General features: G+C 44.8%; 1 protein-coding gene across 2 annotated transcripts in view; it reads left to right on the top strand.

The window, feature by feature from the left end:
- Window positions 1-14,319, top strand: part of GAL3ST4 (galactose-3-O-sulfotransferase 4) — a 55,949-nt gene extending 41,630 nt beyond the window's left edge. The window contains exons 2-4 of one of the 2 annotated variants that reach the window (XM_030188293.1): window positions 7,014-7,124; window positions 8,967-9,285; window positions 12,177-14,319. In XM_030188293.1, the coding sequence (XP_030044153.1) occupies window positions 7,018-7,124; window positions 8,967-9,285; window positions 12,177-13,115 (1,365 nt within the window). In that variant the 5' untranslated portion in view covers window positions 7,014-7,017 and the 3' untranslated portion in view covers window positions 13,116-14,319. The remainder of the gene's footprint in view (window positions 1-7,013; window positions 7,125-8,966; window positions 9,286-12,176) is intronic. The other variant, XM_030188295.1, reaches the window with a different exon arrangement.
- The last annotated feature ends 8,743 nt before the right edge of the window (window positions 14,320-23,062 follow it).

Genomic DNA, 23,062 nt, shown 5'->3' on the forward strand with positions numbered 1-23,062 from the left:
GCTAGCGTGCCTTAGTAAACAGGGCTCTTAGCGACTGTAAACCACTTAGATGAGAAACTGATGAGCTGTATATTAAATATTCAGTACACGTGACATTTTATTCCTCAACAAGACCATGGAAGATGGGCAATCCAACCATTCTACCCAAATGAGAGGGCATGTCCATGTGAGGTTGGATGGGGGATCTAAAATAGAGGACACCCCTCCCCCATCCACATGGTTACCAATGACGGTTTGCGCTGTTGCAACCAAACTCTGATTCTGAAAGCAGTAGGAGGAAGTGGCCAGGTGAAGAAGGAAGAAGAAGAAGAAAAAAAAACATAGGTAGAGACCGCTAAGAGGCTGAGAAAAACAGGAGTGAGACAATAAAAGAAAGAATGAAATGACCAAGAAAATGGAATGAAGCAGAAAAGCAGCGAGAGGACAGGAGCTAGGACAAAATAAATAACCCTCCACCATGTGCATCCTGGACGGTGAGAGGAGTTGGGAAACAGTGACTTGTAGAATTCCAATCCACTTATTCACCAAGAGCAGCTGTTTGACTGTGGGGAATATTTAAACTATGGACGCTGCAGGCAAGGCCTCAGTTCATCCTTTCTTCCTTTCCCTTCCCTAAATGGCACATCCCAGTGATTACAGGGTGGGGGGGAGGGGGGATTTTCAGTCTCTGCAGGTAGCTTGTATGTCCGTGTGGATACTTTGTTCCCCCAAGCCTACAAGCTACTGAAAATCCAGCAGGGAGCCTGTCCTGGGATTTGTAGTATGGAATGTTGCTACTCTGAGATTCTGCATGGAATCTTGTCACTCTTTAGGATTCCAGAATCTTGTTATTCTTTGGGGTTCTACATGGAATGTTGCTACTCTTTGAGATTCTGCTTGGAATTTTGTTACTCTTTAGGATTCCAGAATCTTGCTATTCTTTGGGGTTCTACATGGAATATTGCCACGATTTGGGTTTTTGCCAGGTACTTGTGACCTGGCTTGGCCACTGTTTGAAAAACAGGATACTGGGCTAGATGGGCTATTGGTCTGACCCAGTATGGCTACTCTTATGTTCTTATGTCCTTATTCCACCCTGGCACTGTCTCATCTCCTCACAGTGGGCATATTTTCATAGTCATTTTCTACATGTAAACTTTCTAAAAATTCTCCCTACCCCAAGCAAATATTTCAGTAAGCAATGAACAGTGAACAAAACCATCAGATCCACTCCCTTTAGTTTTTGCTGCATTGTATTTTAAGTCTTAGGGAATGATTTGTAATGAAAATGTTTTGAGAATTTCTCCTACATAGCCAGCACTTCCCCCAGTACAAATTCAGGTAAATCAGGGGGCTATTGTGCTCATCCTTAACAGAGCCGCATACAGGTGTCACATAAAGCGTGAATACTGCATAGGCGACTACATTAGAGACTCTTGCAAGTATCACACTGATACATGGAAAGCATGACCACAGCACAGACAAAATCCCATGCTAGTTTCATTTAAAGAATGAATACTGCACAGAAAACTAAAATTGATTCTACCTCAGAGCCCCATGCAGGGATCACATTCATGCATGTAAGGCATGAACACAGCACAGATGTCACAATGTTGATCATCGCAGCCTCTGTCTACATACAATAAAACAGTGCCTTATATACAGTGGATTGGGCATCATTTCCCTCCCAAATCATACAGCCTTGCAACTTCAGCTAATTTCTGTCTTACTTTATCGTTTACATAAAATGGAAAACACTGTCTGAATGTTATGGAATACAGAACACAATATCTAAATGTTTATGGAACACAGCATCTTATAACAATGAATACAGCACAGATAGCTGAAGCACAAATCTTTATTAAAGCCCCATGCTTTAATAAAGCAGTTTCTATTGAAAATATTTATTTATTTAGATAGAGTACTACTACTACTACTACTACTACTTATCATTTCTATAGCACTACAAGGCATACGCAGCGCTGTACACCATACACAAAACAGACAGTCCCTGCTCAAAGAGCTTGCAATCTAGATACAAGAAAGCATAAATGTTAGTTAAAATAAAGACAAAACAGAGCTTAAAGACAACTTTCACATCATTTACCTACTGGTGTAGTTGTCACAGACACCATATCAAGCACCAGTGAACATTTGCTAGCATCCTTTAAGAGATTGGTTATGTGAGAAAATGATGATAGCAGAGAAAGACCATGAGGGGCATTTTCGAAAGGGATGTCCAAGATGCAATTTGGACATCCTTGCAAAACGGTGAAATCTAGGGGCGGGGAAACCCGTATTTTTGAAACAAGATGGACGTCCATCTTTTGTTTCGAAAATACCGTCAGGGACATCCAAATCCTTAAATTTTGCTGTCCCTAGATTTGGGCATCCCTAGACATGGTTGTTTCTGATTTTCGGTGATTTTCGAAACAAAGACGTCCATGTCAGAAACGACTAAATGCAAGCCATTTTCATGGGAGGAATCAATATTTGTAGTGCACTGGTCCCCCTGACATGCCAGGACACCAACCAGTCACCCTAGGGGGCACTGCAGTGGACTTCATAAATTGCTCCCAGGAACATAGCTCCCTTACCTTGTGTGCTGAGCCTCCAAAACCCACTACCCACAAATGTACACCACTACCATAGCCCTTACGGGTGAAGGGAGCACCTATATATGGGTACAGTGGGTTTGTGGTGGGTTTTGGAGAGCTCACTGTTTCCTCCACAAATGTACATAAGTACATAAGTAATGCCACACTGGGAAAGACCAAGGGTCCATCGAGCCCAGCATCCTGTCCACGACAGCGGCCAATCCAGGCCAAGGGCACCTGGCGAGCTTCCCAAACGTACAAACATTCTATACATGTTATTCCTGGAATTGTGCATTTTTCCCAAGTCCATTTAGTAGTGGTTTATGGACTTGTCCTTTAGGAAACCGTCTAACCCCTTTTTAAACCCCTGGGCAGACTGGATGAACTGTTCAGGTCATTATCTGCCATGACTGAAAACCGGTGCTGGGCAGACTTCTACGGTCTACGCCCTGATCGTGACTGAACAGAGTGTAAATTTTAAGGGGCTTCGACGTTAGCTTCAGAACTTTTAGTACAAGAAGAGTGCTGGGCAGACTTCTACGGTCTGTGCCCTGAGAATGGCAAGGACAAATCAAACTCGGGTATACATATAAAGTATCACATACCATGTAAAATGAGGTTATCTTGTTGGGCAGACTGGATGGACTGTTCAGGTCTTTATCTGCTGTCGTTTACTATGTCACTATGTTAATTTCTACTATGCTGTCCCTTAGATATCCTCTGGGCCTATCACATGCTTTCTTGAATTCAGATATAGTCCTGTCTCCATTCCATGCATCCATCCCTCTTTCTGTAAAGAAGTATTTCCTTGATTATTAAAAATCGTGTCTCTTTGAACTACTAATCGCTAAGAGTCCAATATACTGTCCAACACACCACAGAGCTGCTCTGCTTAAATATCCTTAAATATCTCAAGAAAAGGGTGGAAAACAGGGTCTAAGAAAGGAGAGAAGCATAAGTGACATGTGACAAACCAAAGGATAGAATGATAAACGAAGTGAACTGCAGGAGATGAGAGTGAAAGGGGAAGAGATATGCCAGGCACAGAAAAGGAAAGAGGAGAGAGACTGCAGGGGGAAAGCTGTGGGAAACAGAGTGGGTGGTGCAAAACTCTTTATACTGACAGGTTGAAAGAGACAAGCAGTCTCCAGCAGTACCCAGGATAAAAGAAAAGTTTTCTGCTGACCCTGTTTGTAAACTCAGCTGTGTAAATTACACAGGCAGCAGCTGGCTGGCATTCTGGGTCTCTGTATAATTACACCTACCTTGTTTATACAAGAATACCTGTGGATACCAGGTGATCTTAGTCTTGTTTGTACACCCGGTTGGGGTGGAGATCTCTTGCACCTGGCTCGGGCATATCCCATGTTGTTCCATGTCATTATCAAACAAAAACAAGCAGGACAATTTTGTGTTTTATTGTTTATCGATAATTATTATTATTATCATTATTATTATTAACATTTGTATAGTGCTACCGGACGCACGCAGCGCTGAACACCTGACATAGAGAGACAGTCCCTGAAGAGCACAGGTACAAATCAAAGTAGGGTATACACAAAAAGCAGCAAATATGAGTTATCTTGTTGGGCAGACTGGATGGACCGTGCAGGTCTTTTTCTGCTGTCATCTACTATGTTACTATGTATTTTCTATATAAATGTATATCACATGAATTTTCATTAATTTTTAGCATATCCTACTTTCCCACACCACACCATACCATGCATACCATACTACTTCATAGGAGTTACGGATCAAGAAAGGGATCTGGGTGTCGTCGTCGATGATACGCTGAAACCTTCTGCTCAGTGTGCTGCTGCGGCTAGGAAAGCGAATAGAATGTTGGGTGTTATTAGGAAGGGTATGGAGTCCAGGTGTGCGAATGTTATAATGCCGTTGTATCGCTCCATGGTGCGACCGCACCTGGAGTATTGTGTTCAGTACTGGTCTCCGTATCTCAAAAAAGATATAGTAGAATTGGAAAAGGTACAGCGAAGGGCGACGAAAATGATAGTGGGGATGGGACGACTTTCCTATGAAGAGAGGCTGAGAAGGCTAGGGCTTTTCAGCTTGGAGAAGAGACGGCTGAGGGGAGATATGATAGAAGTGTATAAAATAATGAGTGGAATGGATCGGGTGGATGTGAAGCGACTGTTCACGCTATCCAAAAATACTAGGACTAGAGGGCATGAGTTGAAGCTACAGTGTGGTAAATTTAAAACGAATCGGAGAAAATTTTTCTTCACCCAACGTGTAATTAGACTCTGGAATTCGTTGCCGGAGAACGTGGTACGGGCGGTTAGCTTGACGGAGTTTAAAAAGGGGTTAGATAGATTCCTAAAGGACAAGTCCATAGACCGCTATTAAATGGACTTGGAAAAATTCCGCATTTTTAGGTATAACTTGTCTGGAATGTTTTTACGTTTGGGGAGCGTGCCAGGTGCCCTTGACCTGGATTGGCCACTGTCGGTGACAGGATGCTGGGCTAGATGGACCTTTGGTCTTTCCCAGTATGGCACTACTTATGTACTTATGTACTTATGTACTTATCTTCATTTATATTCACAGAACTTCAAGACCGTAAATCTCACATCGGGATACAGTTATACCTAGTACATTATTTCACCGTTATCTAGTAATTTGTTAATTCACATATGAACTTTGTGTCTGAATTCCTCAGTGCACGTTCTTAACTTCAGTCTTTCAATTCCATCAGTGATAATGTTTGAAACTAGATATATTGTTGCTGTCCTCTGTTTCACTGAATCCAACAATGTCCGCTCCTTTGTTGTTCCACTTATGGTATTCTGTTTCCCATTATAAATCCTGCATACCAGTCTTGTGCCGTGAAATTATCCTCGTGAGCTATATCCTTATAGACTCACTATACTACTTGCTTAGCCATATATTCAACTGATTTCTTCCCAGATCACTGCTGTTAAACCCTACGCAATCGATGCGTTTCACCACACTGGCACCACACTGGGGGTTATGAATATTCATTATGGATATCCTGAAAACCTGGCTGGATGGGGTGCCTCCAGGACCAGGTTTGGTGTTCATCTCTTTGTTGTGGACTTTCTGCACCAGGTTTTCTTGTTGATCACCGCTCCTATTTCGCCTCTCTGTTGGACCACGTCCACATAGTAATGAAATGAATTCACAACATTCAGGCCAGCTATGGATTGGATAAATATGCTGGTAAATATACCTATCGTCTCAAATTCAGTGGTTCAGGGTGAATACCTCCAAAAAGATGTATCTCGAATTTCGAGACTTGGCAAACAGTGTTGTATCAGAACCGGCTAGATAGTAGAGAAACATTCTTCAACTTGGTACAGATCATCTATAATCCACTGCTATTAATAAATCAGATAAACTCAACTGGTGAAAGTCTTCGCTAGTTTCCTTCTTTCTACTGGAAATGTCAGAAAGAGAGAGGACTGGAAATGTGAATGAGATTCAAGCACTTGCTGCAGTGGCGTACCAAGGGGGGGGGGCAGTGGGGGCGGTCCGCCCCGGGTGCACGCTGCTGGGGGGTGCTGCGGCGCGCGCCTGCTGTGCGAGTTTGCTAACTTCTCTCATTCGCTGCAGCTCCCTCTGCCCCGGCCGGAACAGGTTACTTCCTGTTCCGGGGCAGAGGGAGCTGCAGCGAACGAGCAAAGTTAGTAAACTCGCAGCAGGCACGTGCTGCGGCACCCCCCCCCCCCAGCGGCATGCACCCGGGGGGGGGGGCTCTTTCGCGGGGGGGGGGGGGGGATATTTCACCGGGGGGGGGGGTCCTCGCTGCATCGGGGGGGGGGGCGGGGAGCCGCCCCGGGTGTCCGCCCTCCTAGGAACGCCACTGACTTGCTGTATTGTCCAGCTGTCTTGGGAGGCTGAAGGCTGTGCTTATCTCGGTGGCATAGCCAAGGGTGGGCCTGGGTGAGCCCAGGCCCCACCCACTTTGGACTCAGACACACCCAGTAGCAGCACACCTATGATGTGGCTGGCAGGGATTCCCAAGCCCCACCAGCTGAAAACTCCCAACATCTGTCCCTCCTGCATACCTTGTAAATAGCAGATCTTCACCTGCAGCGACTGATACACACTGCTCGCACCGACCCCACAGCCTTCCCTCTAACGTATTCCCGCCTATGCGGAAACAGGAAGTTACGTCAGTGGGAAGGCTGTGGGGCCAACATGAGCAGTGTGTATTAGTGCTGCTCGCTGCCGGTGAAAATCTGCTATGCTATGCGGGTATGCGGGAGCGGGGGGATATTTGAGGTGAAAGGAGAGACCAAATCACCTGTGGGATGGGGCGAAGTTCTTCTGCTCACCCATCTTGGGCCCAGGCCCACCCAAAATTGGATGTCTGGCTACGCCCCTGGCTTATCTAACCTGAAGGGGGTGGCAGTTTTCATTTATACATGTATTTTTGGTTCTTCTCTGCAGGAGAATGAAGGTGCTGGCATGCGGCTGGGTCCAGATGTTTTGCACAGCTGTGGTAGTGTGTACAGTCATTGGCTTCGCTTTGCAGATTCTTGGGGTACCCTCCCAGCAGAGGTAATGTACCCCCAAGTAACAGATCCCAAGACTAAAACGCAGCCTTCAGATAAGTCATGATTGCCAACTGTCTCTTCCCTCTCTAAGAGCTTCCAAGTTACCAGTCCCAGGAGGGAGATTTGGGCCTGTCCAGGATTTTTGGCAGCCTTATTCTGACCTGTCATGCTGATTTCAATGGGTAGAGTCAGGCACTACAAAGCCCACACTGCATCAGGATGTAGGTTTAAAGCCAGGACTGGCCTGGACCTGGGTAGCTTGGCAGATCTGTCACTTTTGACTCCTCATAGAGAGACAGAGGGTAAGGGTTGGGAAAGTCATGCCATGTTCCCTTTCAGATATGCAGGAATCCTCGACTTGTGTTCTTACCATTGGCAGAGCTGACAAGTTACCCGGTTCTAGGAGGCGGGAGACATTTTGGCCAGTCCTGGTTTTAGAGTTGCATCCCAAAGTGGTATTGGATTTGTAGTCCCTGATTCTACCCATTGAAATAAGAGCTATGGTTCCCATAATGCATCAGCAGAGCTGCCAAGGGAGCCCAATCTTTGAGAGGGAGATTTAGTCCATGCCCTCATCCCCACCCACTCTGCCCGGTCACACCCCCAGAACCACCTCCTGACAGACCTTGACTTAGGCACCAACAAGCTGCCTCCCCCTCAGGCAGCAAGACAGGCATCCCTGTGACTCTGGGCAAGTCACTTAACCCTCCATTGCCCCATGTAAGCCGCATTGAGCCTGCCATGAGTGGGAAAGCGCAGGGTACAAATGTAACAAAAATAAAATAGATACTATTGGAGATTCTACATGGAATGTTGCTATTCCATGTAGAAGCCTGCGCGGCCACATTGGTGATCTGCAAGGGCCGACTTCTACATGGAATGTTGCTAGTGGAGGAGTGGTCTAGTGGTTAGGGTGGTGGACTTTGGTCCTGGGGAACTGAGTTTGATTCCCACTTCAGGCACAGGCAGCTCCTTGTGACTCTGGGCAAGTCACTTAACCCTCCATTGCCCCATGTAAGCCGCATTGAACCTGCCATGAGTGGGAAAGCGCGGGGTACAAATGTAACTAAAAAAAAAAATCTTAGTAACACATCTCCTGCTGTCAATGGAAGGGGGAGGCTGCTCAGCGGGAGATCTTTGCTCCCGTGCAGGAGATGACCCCGGAGAGTGGGAATCTTTTGTTGAATGCGGAAACTTGGCAGGTCTGCATCATGATGAAGTGGGCAGAAATCCAGGACTGGCCTAAAATCTCCCTCCTGGAATTGGGTAACTTGAAAGCTCTGCCAATGGGTAAGCAGAAAGGATCCTTCATGCAGGGAGGTGAAGGGGAAGCTGGAGAGACAATGTGGGAAAATGCAAGGACCTACTCCCCCCTGCTATTCAAAAGCATTTAACCAACAATGATCGGCACCTGGCCCGTTAAATGCCACATAACCGGCTATCTGGCAGTAATCAGCGGGGGATAACTGGCTATCTTCTGCTGAATACTGCCGGTTAGCAGCTAGCTGGTTATATTGGCTGACATAACCGGCTATCCGCAGATTTTCAGCCCCGTTTTAGTAGCTATATTTGCCTGCGTGAATACATAGGATATCATTGGCTGGTTAGAAGATACTAGGCTAAGTCTGAATATTAACGTAGCCAGTTGTCTTTTAACCAGCCAAAAATAAACCAGCTATTCAATGCCGTTCACCGGAAGTTGCCCAGGGAGTGGAAACAGAAATTACCCTAATTGGTATCAACATGTTGATGTCATTTCACCTCCTGTTTTACCAACCTCCTTGTGTAAGACACAAGCTTGTAAAAGCAGCCAATGAAGGCTATGAATGCTGTTTTTTCTTTTCAGAAGAATCTTTCCTGTGTATCAGGATGGATTTAGGTTTCCCACCTGGAGTGCTGGGGAGCAGGAAATGCCGTCTGTCGCGAAAACCTGTCAGCCCAAAAAGCACATCATGTTCCTGAAGACACACAAAACAGCCAGCAGCACCATCTTGAACATCCTCCATCGCTTTGGTGACCGTCACAATCTCACCTTTGCCCTGCCTAAAAGTTACCAGTTCAGCTACCCTAACCTGTTCCACTCCAGAAGTGTGAAAGGCTTCAGCCCAGCCAGGATGCAGAACTATAACATCATTTGCCATCACATGAGGTTCAATTTACATGAGGTATGTGCCGATACCACAAGGATGGCAGACTATCATCACAGTGATGACACATGACGAATACCCTCTGATTTCTGTTTTGATTAGCTTTCATCTTTAGGAGGCAATAGTGATTCTTCTCTCCTATGGGCCGATGCTCAGAACTCTGGCGCTACAGTGGATAGCGCCCACCCAATACTACAGGAAAAGCGCTGGAACTCAGCTCTCCAATACTGAAAGCATAATATATTCTAATTATATGCACACTGTGTAAGAGGGAGGAACGAGCCCAGCGCGTGCGCACAACAGTTTCACGATAAGCAGCTCTTGTGCACATGTGCAGGCAATCACAATGCAATGGAGTGTGGGACAGCCCTGTGTCCTCCTGTCCATATGGGTAACATTGTTCCTTTATCCAAGGAACATTCATGGGCCCAAGATCATCTCACCTTGATCCAACTGCAGCAGGGCCTTGGTGATTAGGCGATTTGGGGCATTCTAGGGGCAGAATCATCACTTAGCCAGTTAAGTACCAGTATTTAGCACTTCACTGGCCAGTGTAACTACATGAATGGGACCGAGATTCCTGAGGCAAACTTACCACCCTTTACTCAAATTTACAATGTACCTCGAAAACAATGTGAGCCACCACCACCACCACAAAAATCTTTGGATATTACAAATTTCCTCAAAACATCTGATATAGAACAAGCCACCGCGGCAACTTTGGTAGCCCCGGTGGCTCTATTGCCAGATTGTTTCTGGGACTAAAGATATTAGTATTCCCGGATGTCTCGAAGGACACACAAAAGAAACGTTAACAATTTTTGATATTGAAACCAGAAGTATTGCAGTTGGGAGGCACATTCTATCTTAGATTTCCTTGTAAGTGCATTGTAGTTTACAGTGCACTAAAGTATGTTTTCATGGATCCATCTCATTTAACAACATTTGTAACCACTAAAAAATCCACAGTTCCAGGAATAACACGTATACAATGTTTGTACGTTTGGGAAGCTTGCCAGGTGCCCTTGACCTGGATTGGCCGCTGTCGTGGACAGGATGCTGGGCTCGATGGACGCTTGGTCTTTTCCCAGTGTGGCATTACTTATGTACTTATGTCCTCTACTTGGCTCACTTTTATTACATAGAGCAGTGATTTAACCTATTGTGATGTCATAGTGGCTCATTCCACCAATAAGAGCCAACCTCATTAGTGATGTCACAATGGCTTGATTGTATAGAATGTTTGTACGTTTGGGAAGCTCGCCAGGTGCCCTTGGCCTGGATTGGCCGCTGTCATGGACAGGATGCTGGGCTCGATGGACCCTTGGTCTTTTCCCAGTGTGGCATTACTTATGTACTTATGTAAAAGAACAAAATGAGCTAAATAATATTAGCTGTGCCTATTCTCTCCTAGATGCTGAATCTTTTTGAAAGATATATATTTTCTTCTTTTACCTCCAGTCCTATGGATATCCCTCCAGTATAATGTGGACTTGAGTGTTGAATATGTGAAAAAATATTTTCTTCTGTTATCTGTTTCCTTAAGTTTATTCTGACAGTTTAACACTTTCTAATCAAGTGTAACTCCTTGAAATATTTTGTAAATGTATTAAAAAAATTTAAAATTAAATTTAAAAAATAAACACATTCCTATCTTTATGCAGTAACCAAAGGCTGGTTAAGTTCTTAATATCGACTTTACCAGCTAGCTATGTGTTAGCCAGCTCCACATAAACCGATATTCAATGCCAAAGCCTGGACACTGACCAAGTATTGAATATCCAGGAATAAAGCCGGCGGCAGTCAGCAAAACGCTCACCATGGCCAGCTAAATATTTACCCTCAGGACACCACATTGGCTGTGTTGTATTTGGCTGAAGAATCTCATTTCATGACTAAAAAGTGCCTTGTCTTTCCTTGTGCTTATTAACTGTGAGCTGGGGGGTGGGGGGGGGGGGCACCAGCAATGTTGATGGTGCATATGGAGCCCTGCACTATTTAGCAAAGGCCCTCAAATGTGTACCCTTGATTTTAAGCTGAGCCAACTGCTTGGGGTGCCATCCCTCATCTTGTGATGAGCAACATCATATATACGAACATAAATGCCATCTAGCCCAGTATCCTGCTTCCAACAATGGCCAATCCAGGTCACAAGTACCTGGCAGAAACCCAAATAGTAGCAAGATTCCAAAACCTCAAAGAGTAGCAAGATTCTGGAATCCCAAAGAGCAGCAAGATTCCGGAATCCCACAGAGTAGCAAGATTCCATGCTACCAACCCCAGGGATAAGTAGTAGCTTTCCCCATGCCTCTCTTGACAGCAAATTATGGGCTTTTCCTCCAGGAACTTGACCAAACTTTTTTTTTAAACCCACATATGCTAACTACTGTTACCACATCCTCCTACAACGATTTCCACAGCTTAACTATTCATTGAGTGTCCCCTAGCGTTTGTATTTTTTGAAAGAGTAAACAATCAATTCACATTTACCCATATTACTCCACTCAGGATTTTAGAGACCTCTATCATACCCCACTCCTCCCTTCAGCCATCTCTTCTCCAGCATCACAGTTACAGTGCTCCTTTATGAAAGGATAGGAGAGGCACATCAGTTCCAGTGGCGTACCAAGGGGGGGGGGGGGGGGCGGTGGGGGCGGTCCGTCCCAGGTGCACACCTCTGGGGGGGTCATTTCGCCGGGGGGGGAAGAGGTGTCATTTCGCCGGGGGGGGGGGGGGGGGGGAAGAGGTGTCATTTTGCCGGGGGGTAGGCGCGCTGCACCCGGGGGTGGGGGCGCATCGGCGATCCACCCCGCTAGGGTCGGAACGCCACTGATCAGTTCACATGTTGTAGATGATGCCTCCTTGATCGGTTCATTCACCAACACATTTTTCCATCTTTGTTTTTCCAGGTGAATAAAGTGATGCCAAAGGACTCCTTCTTCTTTTCCATCCTGAGGAACCCCATTACAATGGCTGAATCCTCCTTTATGTACTACAAAGATGTCGCACCCGCCTTCAAGCATGTACAAAGTTTCGAGGTCTTCATTAACAACCCACTCATGTACTACAATCCCTCCGAGAACAGCAACCATTATGCCCGCAACCTGCTCTTTTTTGACTTTGGTTTTAACCACAATGCTCAATTTAACACTACATATGCGAGTAGAGCTGTGGCTGCTGTGGAGAGAACTTTCCAACTTATCCTGTTGATGGAATACTTTGATGAGTCCTTGATACTGCTCAAGGAGGCCCTCTGCTGGGAGCTTGATGATGTGGTGACCTTTAAGTTGAACTTTAGGAGCCAAGATAATGTTCAAGCTCTAAGCCCACAAGCAGTGGAGAAGTTGAAGGAATGGAACGCACTAGACTGGTACCTCTATACACACTTCAACAGAACATTCTGGCAGAAAGTGGAACAGCTTGGTTGGGAGAACATGAGGGAAGAAGTGTTCCAGTTGCAAAAAAGGCAGAAGGAGTTGATGGAGGAATGTCTGCAGGGGAACAGACCAGTAGAGGCCAATTCCATTCGGGATGATAATATCAGACCCTTTCAGTTTGGGATAGCAAAGATCTTGGGTTGGGTCTTGAAACCAGATCTTAACTTGCTGGCTAAAGAGCGGTGCATACGCATGGTCACTCCTGAACTGCAGTACAAGGATCTGTTGAATGCCAAGCAGTTTCCACCGACCAACAGTTCCATGACATCTGGCTTCGGCACAAAGTCACTGATGAATCAGACGGCGCTACTGCCAAGAAAGGATCAAGGCAAGAGTGATGGTGAAAGGCAGACTAGATCTTCTCAGGTAAACCAGGATTCAAAGGAGAAGTCTAACAAGGCAGTGAGGTAACCAATGTTGCTTTGGAGGAACATGGATATGCACTGTGAGGCATGTGCTGAGCCGAAGACAAAGGCAGTGAACTTCAGAGACATTTTTCAGGAACCGAACCTGAAATGTAGTGGGAAATTGCCTAGCTAGTGACTGAAACTTTTTAAAATGTGAAATCTGTGACCGCCAGTACGTGTACATTCCTGAGAATGCCAGTGCATTGATTTCACAAATGTAGATCAAAATTTTTAATGAATTACAAAGCGGAGCTCTTCATCCAGGCTGCTAGATGTGCACCAAACTGAGCCATTGCTCAGACAGGAGGGAAGAAGAAATGTAGAAGGCTGATTCAGATTCTTGCTGGAGGGAAAGCCAGGCACCTTCTGGAATTCCAGAGACACTGCAAGCTCCTTCTCTGTGATCCTGAATCTGTTTGCTTGGGACAGGAGAAACCCAAGTCATGGGTACGGTTAAGCTATTAGACAAACATTGGCAAAGATGGGGTTCCCCTCAACTGCTATGTGGTGGACCTTGTAAAGACTGTTCCTCTTCTGTGTTCAAAAATGTATGTTTCTACAATATATTGTGTTACAAATGCTATGCATAGAATTATTTATGCATCTGTGGCATACCTCCCCACAGAAGGAAATCCAGGCTTCTCCTTCAAACATAGTATGGCCTGGTCACACAAACTCTAAGGCATACTGTTGTTCTTCTCGCCCCAAGGAGAAGACGGGTTCCCGATTTAAGTACAACTGGCGCTTTATGAAAGAAAGCCAAAAGGTAATACTAGTTGCTAATTGGGTTTTCTGTGACCAGGTACCTTCCAGTCAACTGTAATACAAATGTTTTCAGGAATGAACAATGTGCTTTCAGTGGTGATGGGAGTGCAATGACTCCTCTATGAGGAAAGGCTAAAGAGGCTAGGGCTCTTTGGGGTCCTTTTACAAAGAAACGCTAATGGTTTTAGTGCTCGCTAATCAGTAGCACATGCTAAATGCTAGAGACACCCATAGAAAAATATGGGTGACTAATGTTTAGCGCATGCTCATTTTTAGCATGCGTACCTCCATGTGATGGCGGAGGGAGCAGCACTCCCTCCTCTTCCAGCGCCACCTCCAAAATGGACTGGGATGAACTGGGCGGGGCACCGCCATTTTGGAGGTGGTGCTGGAAAAGGAGGGAGTGCTACGCCTTTTTCTGTCACACAGAGGTATGGTGGGAAGGGGCCGCTAGACTGCCAAGATGGGGAGGGGGGGTAGTGTTTGCAACCCACTGGGCCACCAGAGACTTTTTTTGGGGGGGGGGGGATCTCCAGCCCCCTGTGCCCTTGTGTCGAGGGGGGGGGCTGAATGGATCCCTAGGACACGGCGGCAGCCCGGGCTGCCTGACTTTGGATGGGTGATGGGGGGCAGGAACAGAGGGAGCTTTAACCCTATTGCCAGCTCTGAGCTGACATAGGGTTAAGGCGCTATTCCGCCCCTATGATCGGAGCGCTGTTCTCTGATCATAGGGGCAGAACACCGAAGAGCTCATTTAAATCTAATTTAAATAAGCTCTGTGCTATTGCCTGGCACGAGCACTGTTTGCCATGCCAGACCCCCTCTGATCATATGTGCGAAAGTAAACGTGGGTGCTAGTCCGACGCTAGTGGTCTTTTGCGTCCGCATTTACCTTTGATCATCGGGGCATCAGTTTGTGAGGAAAAATGAAACTTTGTCACTTCTTTCTACTGTTGCTGTGAAACTTCTTTCAGTTCACATAACCCAGTGCCCTGGCATACCATGTCTACCTCCTGTGGGATATAATGGGGGAATAATATTTGTATTTTTTGTGAATACTGCTACCCCTACTGCTACTCTCCATTCCCCCTCAGTTCAATCCCTGACCATGTACCCTCTCAATGTCATAACAGCCAAGAGAAAGGAATTTTTAAAACGGATTTTAAGTTGATGGTATTGCATGCTACCATAACTTGGGGAGGCAGAAGAGTGGGAGCAGGGCCGCTGAGAGAGGGGGCAGGGGGAGCAAGATTCCCCCGGGCCCGGCCTTCAAAGGGGGGGGGGGCCTGGCACCAGAGTCTCTCTCTCTCTCCTGATGGAACCCGGTTGATCGCGTCCCAACAGGCGCAGGAGAGAGAAAACTCTGGTGCCAGGCCCCCTCTTAGAGGCTTGGGAGGAGCAGACACAGGAATTCGGGAACACTTTTTTGGCTGGCGGGAGTCTCCAGGGCCCACCAGCAGAAGAAGCCTTCCTCCAGTGCTGTTCTTCACTCCGTCTAATTGCCTTCCTTGCGGCTGCTTTTTCTCTCACGTCGCACATGCTTAGTTTTGATTAAATCGAGCATGCGTGACATGAGGGGACAAGCAGCTGAGGGGGGCAGGGTAAGTAATGCAGCGGAGTAAAGAACAGAACTGGAGAAAGGCTTTTTCTGCTGGCGAGGCCTGGGGACCCCCGCCAGCCAAGGTATGTGGAATTGCAGTGGGGGCCAGCAGCGGCAACCCTGGGGAGCGGCAGTGGTGGTGGCGATGATCCTGGGGGGGGGGCAGCGGCAGCCCTGCCCTGCCCCACCCTGTCCTGGGCTCAGTCTCTCGGCGGCCCTGGGTGGGAGGAAAGGTTCCTAGGGACACACGTAAGTGGGGCTTTGGACTGGGGGAGGAGTTTCTTGAGCTTTGCTGTTCTAGGGCTGTTGGGGGAGGGGATTTCAGGAAGTGATCTGAGGGTTGGAGAGTCAGAATGGGGAACTAGATGCCAGAGGGGATTGGATAGTGGGGGAGGGGGGGTTCAGCAGGTTGATGTGATTTACATTTGCCTACTTTGTGACTGCTACATTTTGTACTGTATATGTTAAGGGCTTCTGACGAAGACACACTTGCCGAAACACAGCCATGTCGAGTCCTACAGCAAGTTGAAAAATAAAGAGGATTTCTATCATCACTCAGCTTTGGCTTCCTCATTTTTTTGTTTCCTCACTCCTTTTTGCTGGTGTTTATGCACTTGTGAGGACTGGAATTTCTCCTTCTCTTGCTCTTTTGTAGACGGAGCGTCACCACGGCCTCTGTCATCAGCATTATTTACTTATTTCTTTCAGGTCCTCACCACGCTATCAACAGTGCAAGATAGTGCAAATTATCTGACACTGCATATGTAACACAGTGGCATATTTTCAAAGCACTTAGCCTTCCTAAGTTCTATAGAAACCTATGGAACTTTGGAAGGCTAAGTACTTTGAAAATATGCCTGACTGTCTCTGTGGTAAGCCGCTGCCCTGTGTGGTAAATGCGGAGCAGGTTCTGGCCACGCCCTCTGCGTTTACCGCACAGCCTCTGCACTTTGCGGGAAACACACGGAACATGCATAATTAAATGCACTCTGGTAAAAGAGACCCAACTGTCTGCTTGGCAAATAGAAACTTCATCCTAGTCTAGAAGAATTAAAAGTGCGAAAAGGACAGAAAAATAGAAATTAGCTAGGCAGAAAGAACTCAAATACAATTGTTTACATCCAGCAACTATGAAGATCTTAACCAATTTTAGAGCGACTGTTGTACTGCAGTGCAGGTTGGGTAAAAACACAGGGACAAAAAAAAAAAAAATCATTTTTATGAAAAAGATTTTCGAAAAGATACTATCGGTAAAAAGGGTCATTAACGTAGACCCGTAGGGATGAAAATAGATGGTTATATTCACAATACAACTAACCTATTAAAAAGGTTAAATGGTCAGAAAACGTTTGAGATACATTACTCTTTGACTGGTTTCCATCACTTAAATTGCCCCCGCCCCGCCCCACCCCACACTTTTTCTTTTTGGACTTGGGGGCATAGTAACATAGTAAATGACAGCAGATAAAGACCTGTACGGTCCACCCAGTCTGCCCAACAAGATAAACTCATTTTACATGGTATGTGATACTTTATACCCGAGTTTGATTTGTCCTTGCCTTTCTCAGGGCACAGACCGTAGAAGTCTGTCCAGTACTGTTCTTGTACTAAGTTCTGAAGCTAACATCGAAGCACCTTAAAATTTACGCTCCAGCCCATCCATATCTATTCAGTCACGATCAGGGCATAGACCGTAGAAGTCTGCCCAGCATTGTTCTTGTACTAAAAGTTCTGAAGATTCTGGAATCCTAAAGAGTTACAAGATTCCAGAATCCCAATTAGTAGCAACATTCCATGTAGAACCCCAAAGAGTAACATAGTAAATGACGACAGATAAAGACCTGTACGGTCCATCCAGTCTGCCCAACAAGATAAACTCATTCTACATGGTATGTGATACTTTATACCTGAGTTTGATTTGTCCTTGCCTTTCTCAGGGCACAGACCGTAGAAGTCTGCCCAGCACTGTTCTTGTACTAAAAGTTCTGAAGATTCTGGAATCCTAAAGAGTTACAAGATTCCAGAATCCCAATTAGTAGCAACATTCCATGTAGAACCCCAAAGAGTAACATAGTAAATGACGACAGATAAAGACCTGTACGGTCCATCCAGTCTGCCCAACAAGATAAACTCATTTTACATGGTATGTGATACTTTATACCCGAGTTTGATTTGTCCTTGCCTTTCTCAGGGCACAGACCGTAGAAGTCTGCCCAGTACTGTTCTTGTACTAAGTTCTGAAGCTAACGTCGAAGCCCCTTAAAATTTACACTCCAGCCCATCCCTATCTATTCACTCATGATCAGGGCATAGACCTCAGAAGTCTGCCCAGCTCCCGTTTTGTTTCCCAATTACCAGTGTCGCCACCCAATCTCCACTAAGATTCAATGGATCCATTCCTTCTAAACAGGATTCCTTTGTGTTTATCCCACGCATGTTTGAATTCCATTACCATTTTCATCTCCACCACCTCCTGCAGGAGGGCATTCAATGTATCTACCACACTTTCCATGAAAAAATACTTCCTGACATTACTCCTGAGTCTACGGATTATTAAGAGTTTACTTTACTGCCTTAGTCACGAGAAGTTTAGGTAGATTACAATTGTTTACAAAGCAGGAAAGAAAAGGACGCCATTCCAAACCGGAAAGAACAGCAGAACAATGATAATAGGCATGGAACCGAGTTCTGTCTCACTTGCACTGAAATCTTGAGGGACCTCCCACTGTTCACCAGTCACCCAAAAGTTAAATGAAAATAATGCCCCTTTAAATTGGCCTTAAAGCCTTCAAAGAAGGTTCTGCTCAAAGCGAGGCAGGTAGGTGGTTCCAAAAATCAGGGGCCTGAAAGAAACAGGCATTTTCCTCGGTAGATTCTCATTTAGCCTTAGAAGGATCTTGGAGAACTAATATGTGGTCATTCACCACTGGATTCTGAAAACTTGTGTACCCAATATTGTCTTTAGCACGGAAAATTGCGCACGTAGGTTACAGAATAAGGCCAGTGTGCGTAAATTAAATACCAAACTGATAATTGGTCTTTACATGCAATGACTGGGCTATAATTGGCTTTAATTGACACCAACGTAGTCAGCATTCTATTACATGCGTGCATAAAATCTACCAGTGCTGTGGCTACAAGTCTCCGCAAACAATGTACCTTAGCCAAATTAGGGACAGTCAACAAAGATATCCCTTCAGACCTCAAAGGCTGCACAGGTGTATACATTTGCAGAGCATCTGCCCAACACACTGTGAATTGGCAGTAAAAGCTTAAATTGTATCCTAGCCTCCAAAGGGAGCCAATGCAACTGACGTAACATAATCATATCTTGAAGAGGAATGGCCAGTAGGAAAAAGACTACTACTAATCATTTCTATAGTGCTACTAGATGTACACAGCACTGTACACATTATATGCAGGTACTTTCTTTGTCCCTAGAGGGCTCACAATCTAAGTTTTTGTACTTGGGGCAATGGAGGATTAGGTGGCTTGCTCAAGGTCACAAGGAGCTGTGGTAGGAATCGAACCCGGGTTGCCAGGATCAAAGCATACTACACTAACCATTAGGCTACTCCTCCACAGGTGACAATGCCCCTCTATAAGACTCTGGTGAGACCGCACCTTTAAAAAGATAAAAACAGGATGGAGTCAGTCCAGAAGGCGGCTACTAAAACGGTCAGTGGTCTTCGTCGAAGCGCATGGGGACAGACTTAAAGATCTCAATATGTATACTTTGGAAGAAAGGCGAAAGAAGGGAGATATGATAGAGACATTTAAATACATACATGGCATAAATGCACAGGAGGCGAGTCTTTTTCAATTGAAAGGAGGCTCTGGAACGAGGGGGCATAGGATGAAGGTGAAAGGGGACAGACTCAGAAGTAACCTGAGGAAACACTTCTTCATGGAAAGGGTGGTGAATTCATGGAACAGTCTCCCGGTAGAAGGGGTGGAGACAAAAACAGTATCTGAATTCAAAAGAGCTTAGGACAAGTCCATGGGATCTCTAAGGGAGTGATAGGGAGAGTAGATGGCATGGATGAGCAGATTGGATAGGCCATATGGTCTTTATCTGCCTACATTTTTCTCTGTTTCTAAATCATTCTAAGTAGAGGAGTGTGGTAGCCGTGTTAGTCCACTCTTAAGGTTATCAATAGAAATCAAACAAAATAAAACATGGAAAAGAAAATAAGATGATACCTTTTTTATTGGACATAACTTAATACATTTCTTGATTAGCTTTCGAAGGTTGCCCTTCTTCCTCAGATCGGAAATAAGCAAATGTGCTAGCTGACAGTGTATATAAGTGAAAACATTCAAGCATAACTATGACAGTAAAATAGATACTATTGGAGATTCTACATGGAATGTTGCTACTATTGGAGATTCTACATGGAATGTTGCTATTCCACTAGCAACATTCCATGTAGAAGGCTGCGCAGGCTTCTGTTTCTGTGAGTCTGACGTCCTGCACGTACGTGCAGGACGTCAGACTCACAGAAGCAGAAGCCTGCGCGGCCACATTGGTGATCCGCAAGGGCCGACTTCTACATGGAATGTTGCTAGTGGAATAGCAACATTCCATGTAGAATCAATAGAAATCAAACAAAATAAAACATGGAAAAGAAAATAAGATGATACCTTTTTTATTGGACATAACTTAATACATTTCTTGATTAGCTTTCGAAGGTTGCCCTTCTTCCTCAGATCGGAAATAAGCAAATGTGCTAGCTGACAGTGTATATAAGTGAAAACATTCAGCATTACTATGACAGTAAAATAGATACCATTGGAGATTCTACATGGAATGTTGCTACTATTGGACATTCTACATGGAATGTTGCTATTCCACTAGCAACATTCCATGTAGAAGGCTGCGCAGGCTTCTGTTTCTGTGAGTCTGACGTCCTGCACGTACGTGCAGGACGTCAGACTCACAGAAGCAGAAGCCTGCGCGGCCACATTGCTGATCTATAAGGGCCGACTTCTACATGGAATGTTGCTAGTGGAATAGCAACATTCCATGTAGAATCTATAGAAATCAAACAAAATAAAACATGGAAAAGAAAATAAGATGATACCTTTTTTATTGGACATAACTTAATACATTTCTTGATTAGCTTTCGAAGGTTGCCCTTCTTCGTCACCCTCCCACTCTGTCAGACTGTCAAAGTAATGCTTTGATGTTTCTCTTATATACACTGTCAGCTAGCACATTTGCTTCTTTCCGATCTGAGGAAGAAGGGCAACCTTCGAAAGCTAATCAAGAAATGTATTAAGTTATGTCCAATAAAAAAGGTATCATCTTATTTTCTTTTCCATGTTTTATTTTGTTTGATTTCTATTGATAAATCATTCTAGTAGCTGCATTTTGTATCACCTCTAGGGCAGTGGTGTAGCCAGATCTGACATTTTGGGTGGGCCCAGAGCTAATATGGGTGGGCACTATATATAAAAGTATGAGTAGTGTTTCCTGGGATACTACAAAATAATGAGAGAAGATCCGCCAGCAAGCGGAAAACTCAAGCACCCCACGGTAAAAACAATAATGTGTAAAAAGTGGGAGTATGACCAAGGATACCAGAAACTGGAGGATGTTCTTAAATAAAAACTTTATTGAAGGTTTGAAGACTCGACACAACGTCGTGTTTCGGCCGTCAGGCCTGCATCAGGAGTCTATAAAAAGTACATTTATATATGATATGTATGATAAAAAAAACAGAAAAAATGAATATTATAAATTATATAAACTTATAAACTTTAAAAGTATATGTGTGGCAATTTTATAAGATAATATAAAAATAATAATAATAATTAAAAATAAAACACATACATATGATAAACTTATCGCGAAGAAATACTATGTATAGATTTATAAAATAATAATGCAGTGCAAAAAAGACCATACATGTCCTATATGAATAAAAACAGTAAATAATGAGGGGTGTACCGTATTTTTCGGACTATAAGACGCACCGGACCATAAGATGCACCTAGGTTTTAGAGGAGGGAAATAGGAAAAAAAAAATTTTCCTCTTTCCCTCCTCTAAAACCTAGGTGCTCCGGTGCGTCTTGTCCGGGTTTTGGACCTCCGTCCCGTACTTACAGGATTCCGTGTTCCCTGGTGGTCTAGTGACGTCGGGGCAGGAAAGAGCCCCCTCTTTCCTGCCCATCGCGCTGCTCTCCGTGCTTCTCAATGCTTTCCGACGGTCTCGGCGAGATTCAAAATGGCCGCCGAGATTCTCGGCGGCCATTTTGAATCTCGCCGAGACCGTCGGAAAGCATTGAGAAGCACGGAGAGCAGCGCGATGGGCAGGAAAGAGGGGGCTCTTTCCTGCCCCGACATCACTAGACCACCAGGGAACATGGAATCCTGTAAGTACGGAACGGAGGTCAAAAAACGCTACCTTCGGACTATAAGACGCACCCCCCATTTTCCTCCCAAATTTTGGGGGAAAAAAGTGCGTCTTATAGTCCGAAAAATACGGTATATGCATAGATAAATTTAAACAATAAAAGTGAAATAATGCCGAAACACGACGTTGTGTCGAGTCTTCAAACCTTCAATAAAGTTTTTATTTAAGAACATCCTCCAGTTTCTGGTATCCTTGGTCGTACTCCCACTTTTTACACATACTACAAAATAATGCCTTAGAATGCATTTGATGATGAATTTCTCTGTAGTCTTCCCAACAGCTTCCCTGCATCAACATAAACCACATATATATTTAATGGAAAAAACCCCAATATTTTAAAATATAGTTACATTATGCCATATCAAACTTGACCAGATATAAGTCTACTATAATGGCAAACATGTCAACACACATAACAGGATCCTACAATATAATTACATCAATTGCATATATCCTTCAAACTTTGCTTTATAACAAACGTAAAAGCCTAATTAAGCAACACAGGTAAAATACCTTTGAAGTCTGTTTCCCTTCCTTTGAAGTCTGTTTCCCTTCCTTTCTTGCTATTCTGATGCTGACAAAATTAAATTGGAGCAAATCCTTCACCTGCTCGGTCACATGGCGACCACAGACCAGTTGCAGAAGTGGCAAAGGCTGAAATAATGCTATCTGTGTTTGTAGCACAGCCCAATACTCCAATCGTGCATGCAGTCCATTTGGTGGAATACATCAAAACTAAGTTTCCCGATAGTATCATAGCCTCAAAAATGGCATTAAAATGCACTGAGACTTCGCATGTCTTGGCACTGGATTGTTCACTCCCTGGTTGACCACGAAGCTAGATGCTTATTCGCTTGGTAATGGATTGGACCCTTGTGTTATCGGTGCTGGATTATTTGCAATGCTATCAGGTTACCTAGTTCCAGGAGGGAGATTTTAGGCCTGTCCTGGATTCCGACAGTTCTTTTTCAGGGTGTATTATGGGCACCTGTAGCACTTTTAGTGGGTAGAATCAGAGACTACAATTACTGCACTGCTTTGGGATGTCAGTTTAAAACCTGGTCTGGCCAAACATAGAGCTTTCAAGTTATCCTGCTCCAGGAACGAGAATTTAGGATAGTACTAGATTTCTGACAACCATGCCCTCATGCACTCTAGCACCTGCAA

This window comes from Microcaecilia unicolor, chromosome 14 (genome assembly GCF_901765095.1).
Source record: "Microcaecilia unicolor chromosome 14, aMicUni1.1, whole genome shotgun sequence".
In the NCBI taxonomy this organism is placed as follows: domain Eukaryota; kingdom Metazoa; phylum Chordata; class Amphibia; order Gymnophiona; family Siphonopidae; genus Microcaecilia; species Microcaecilia unicolor.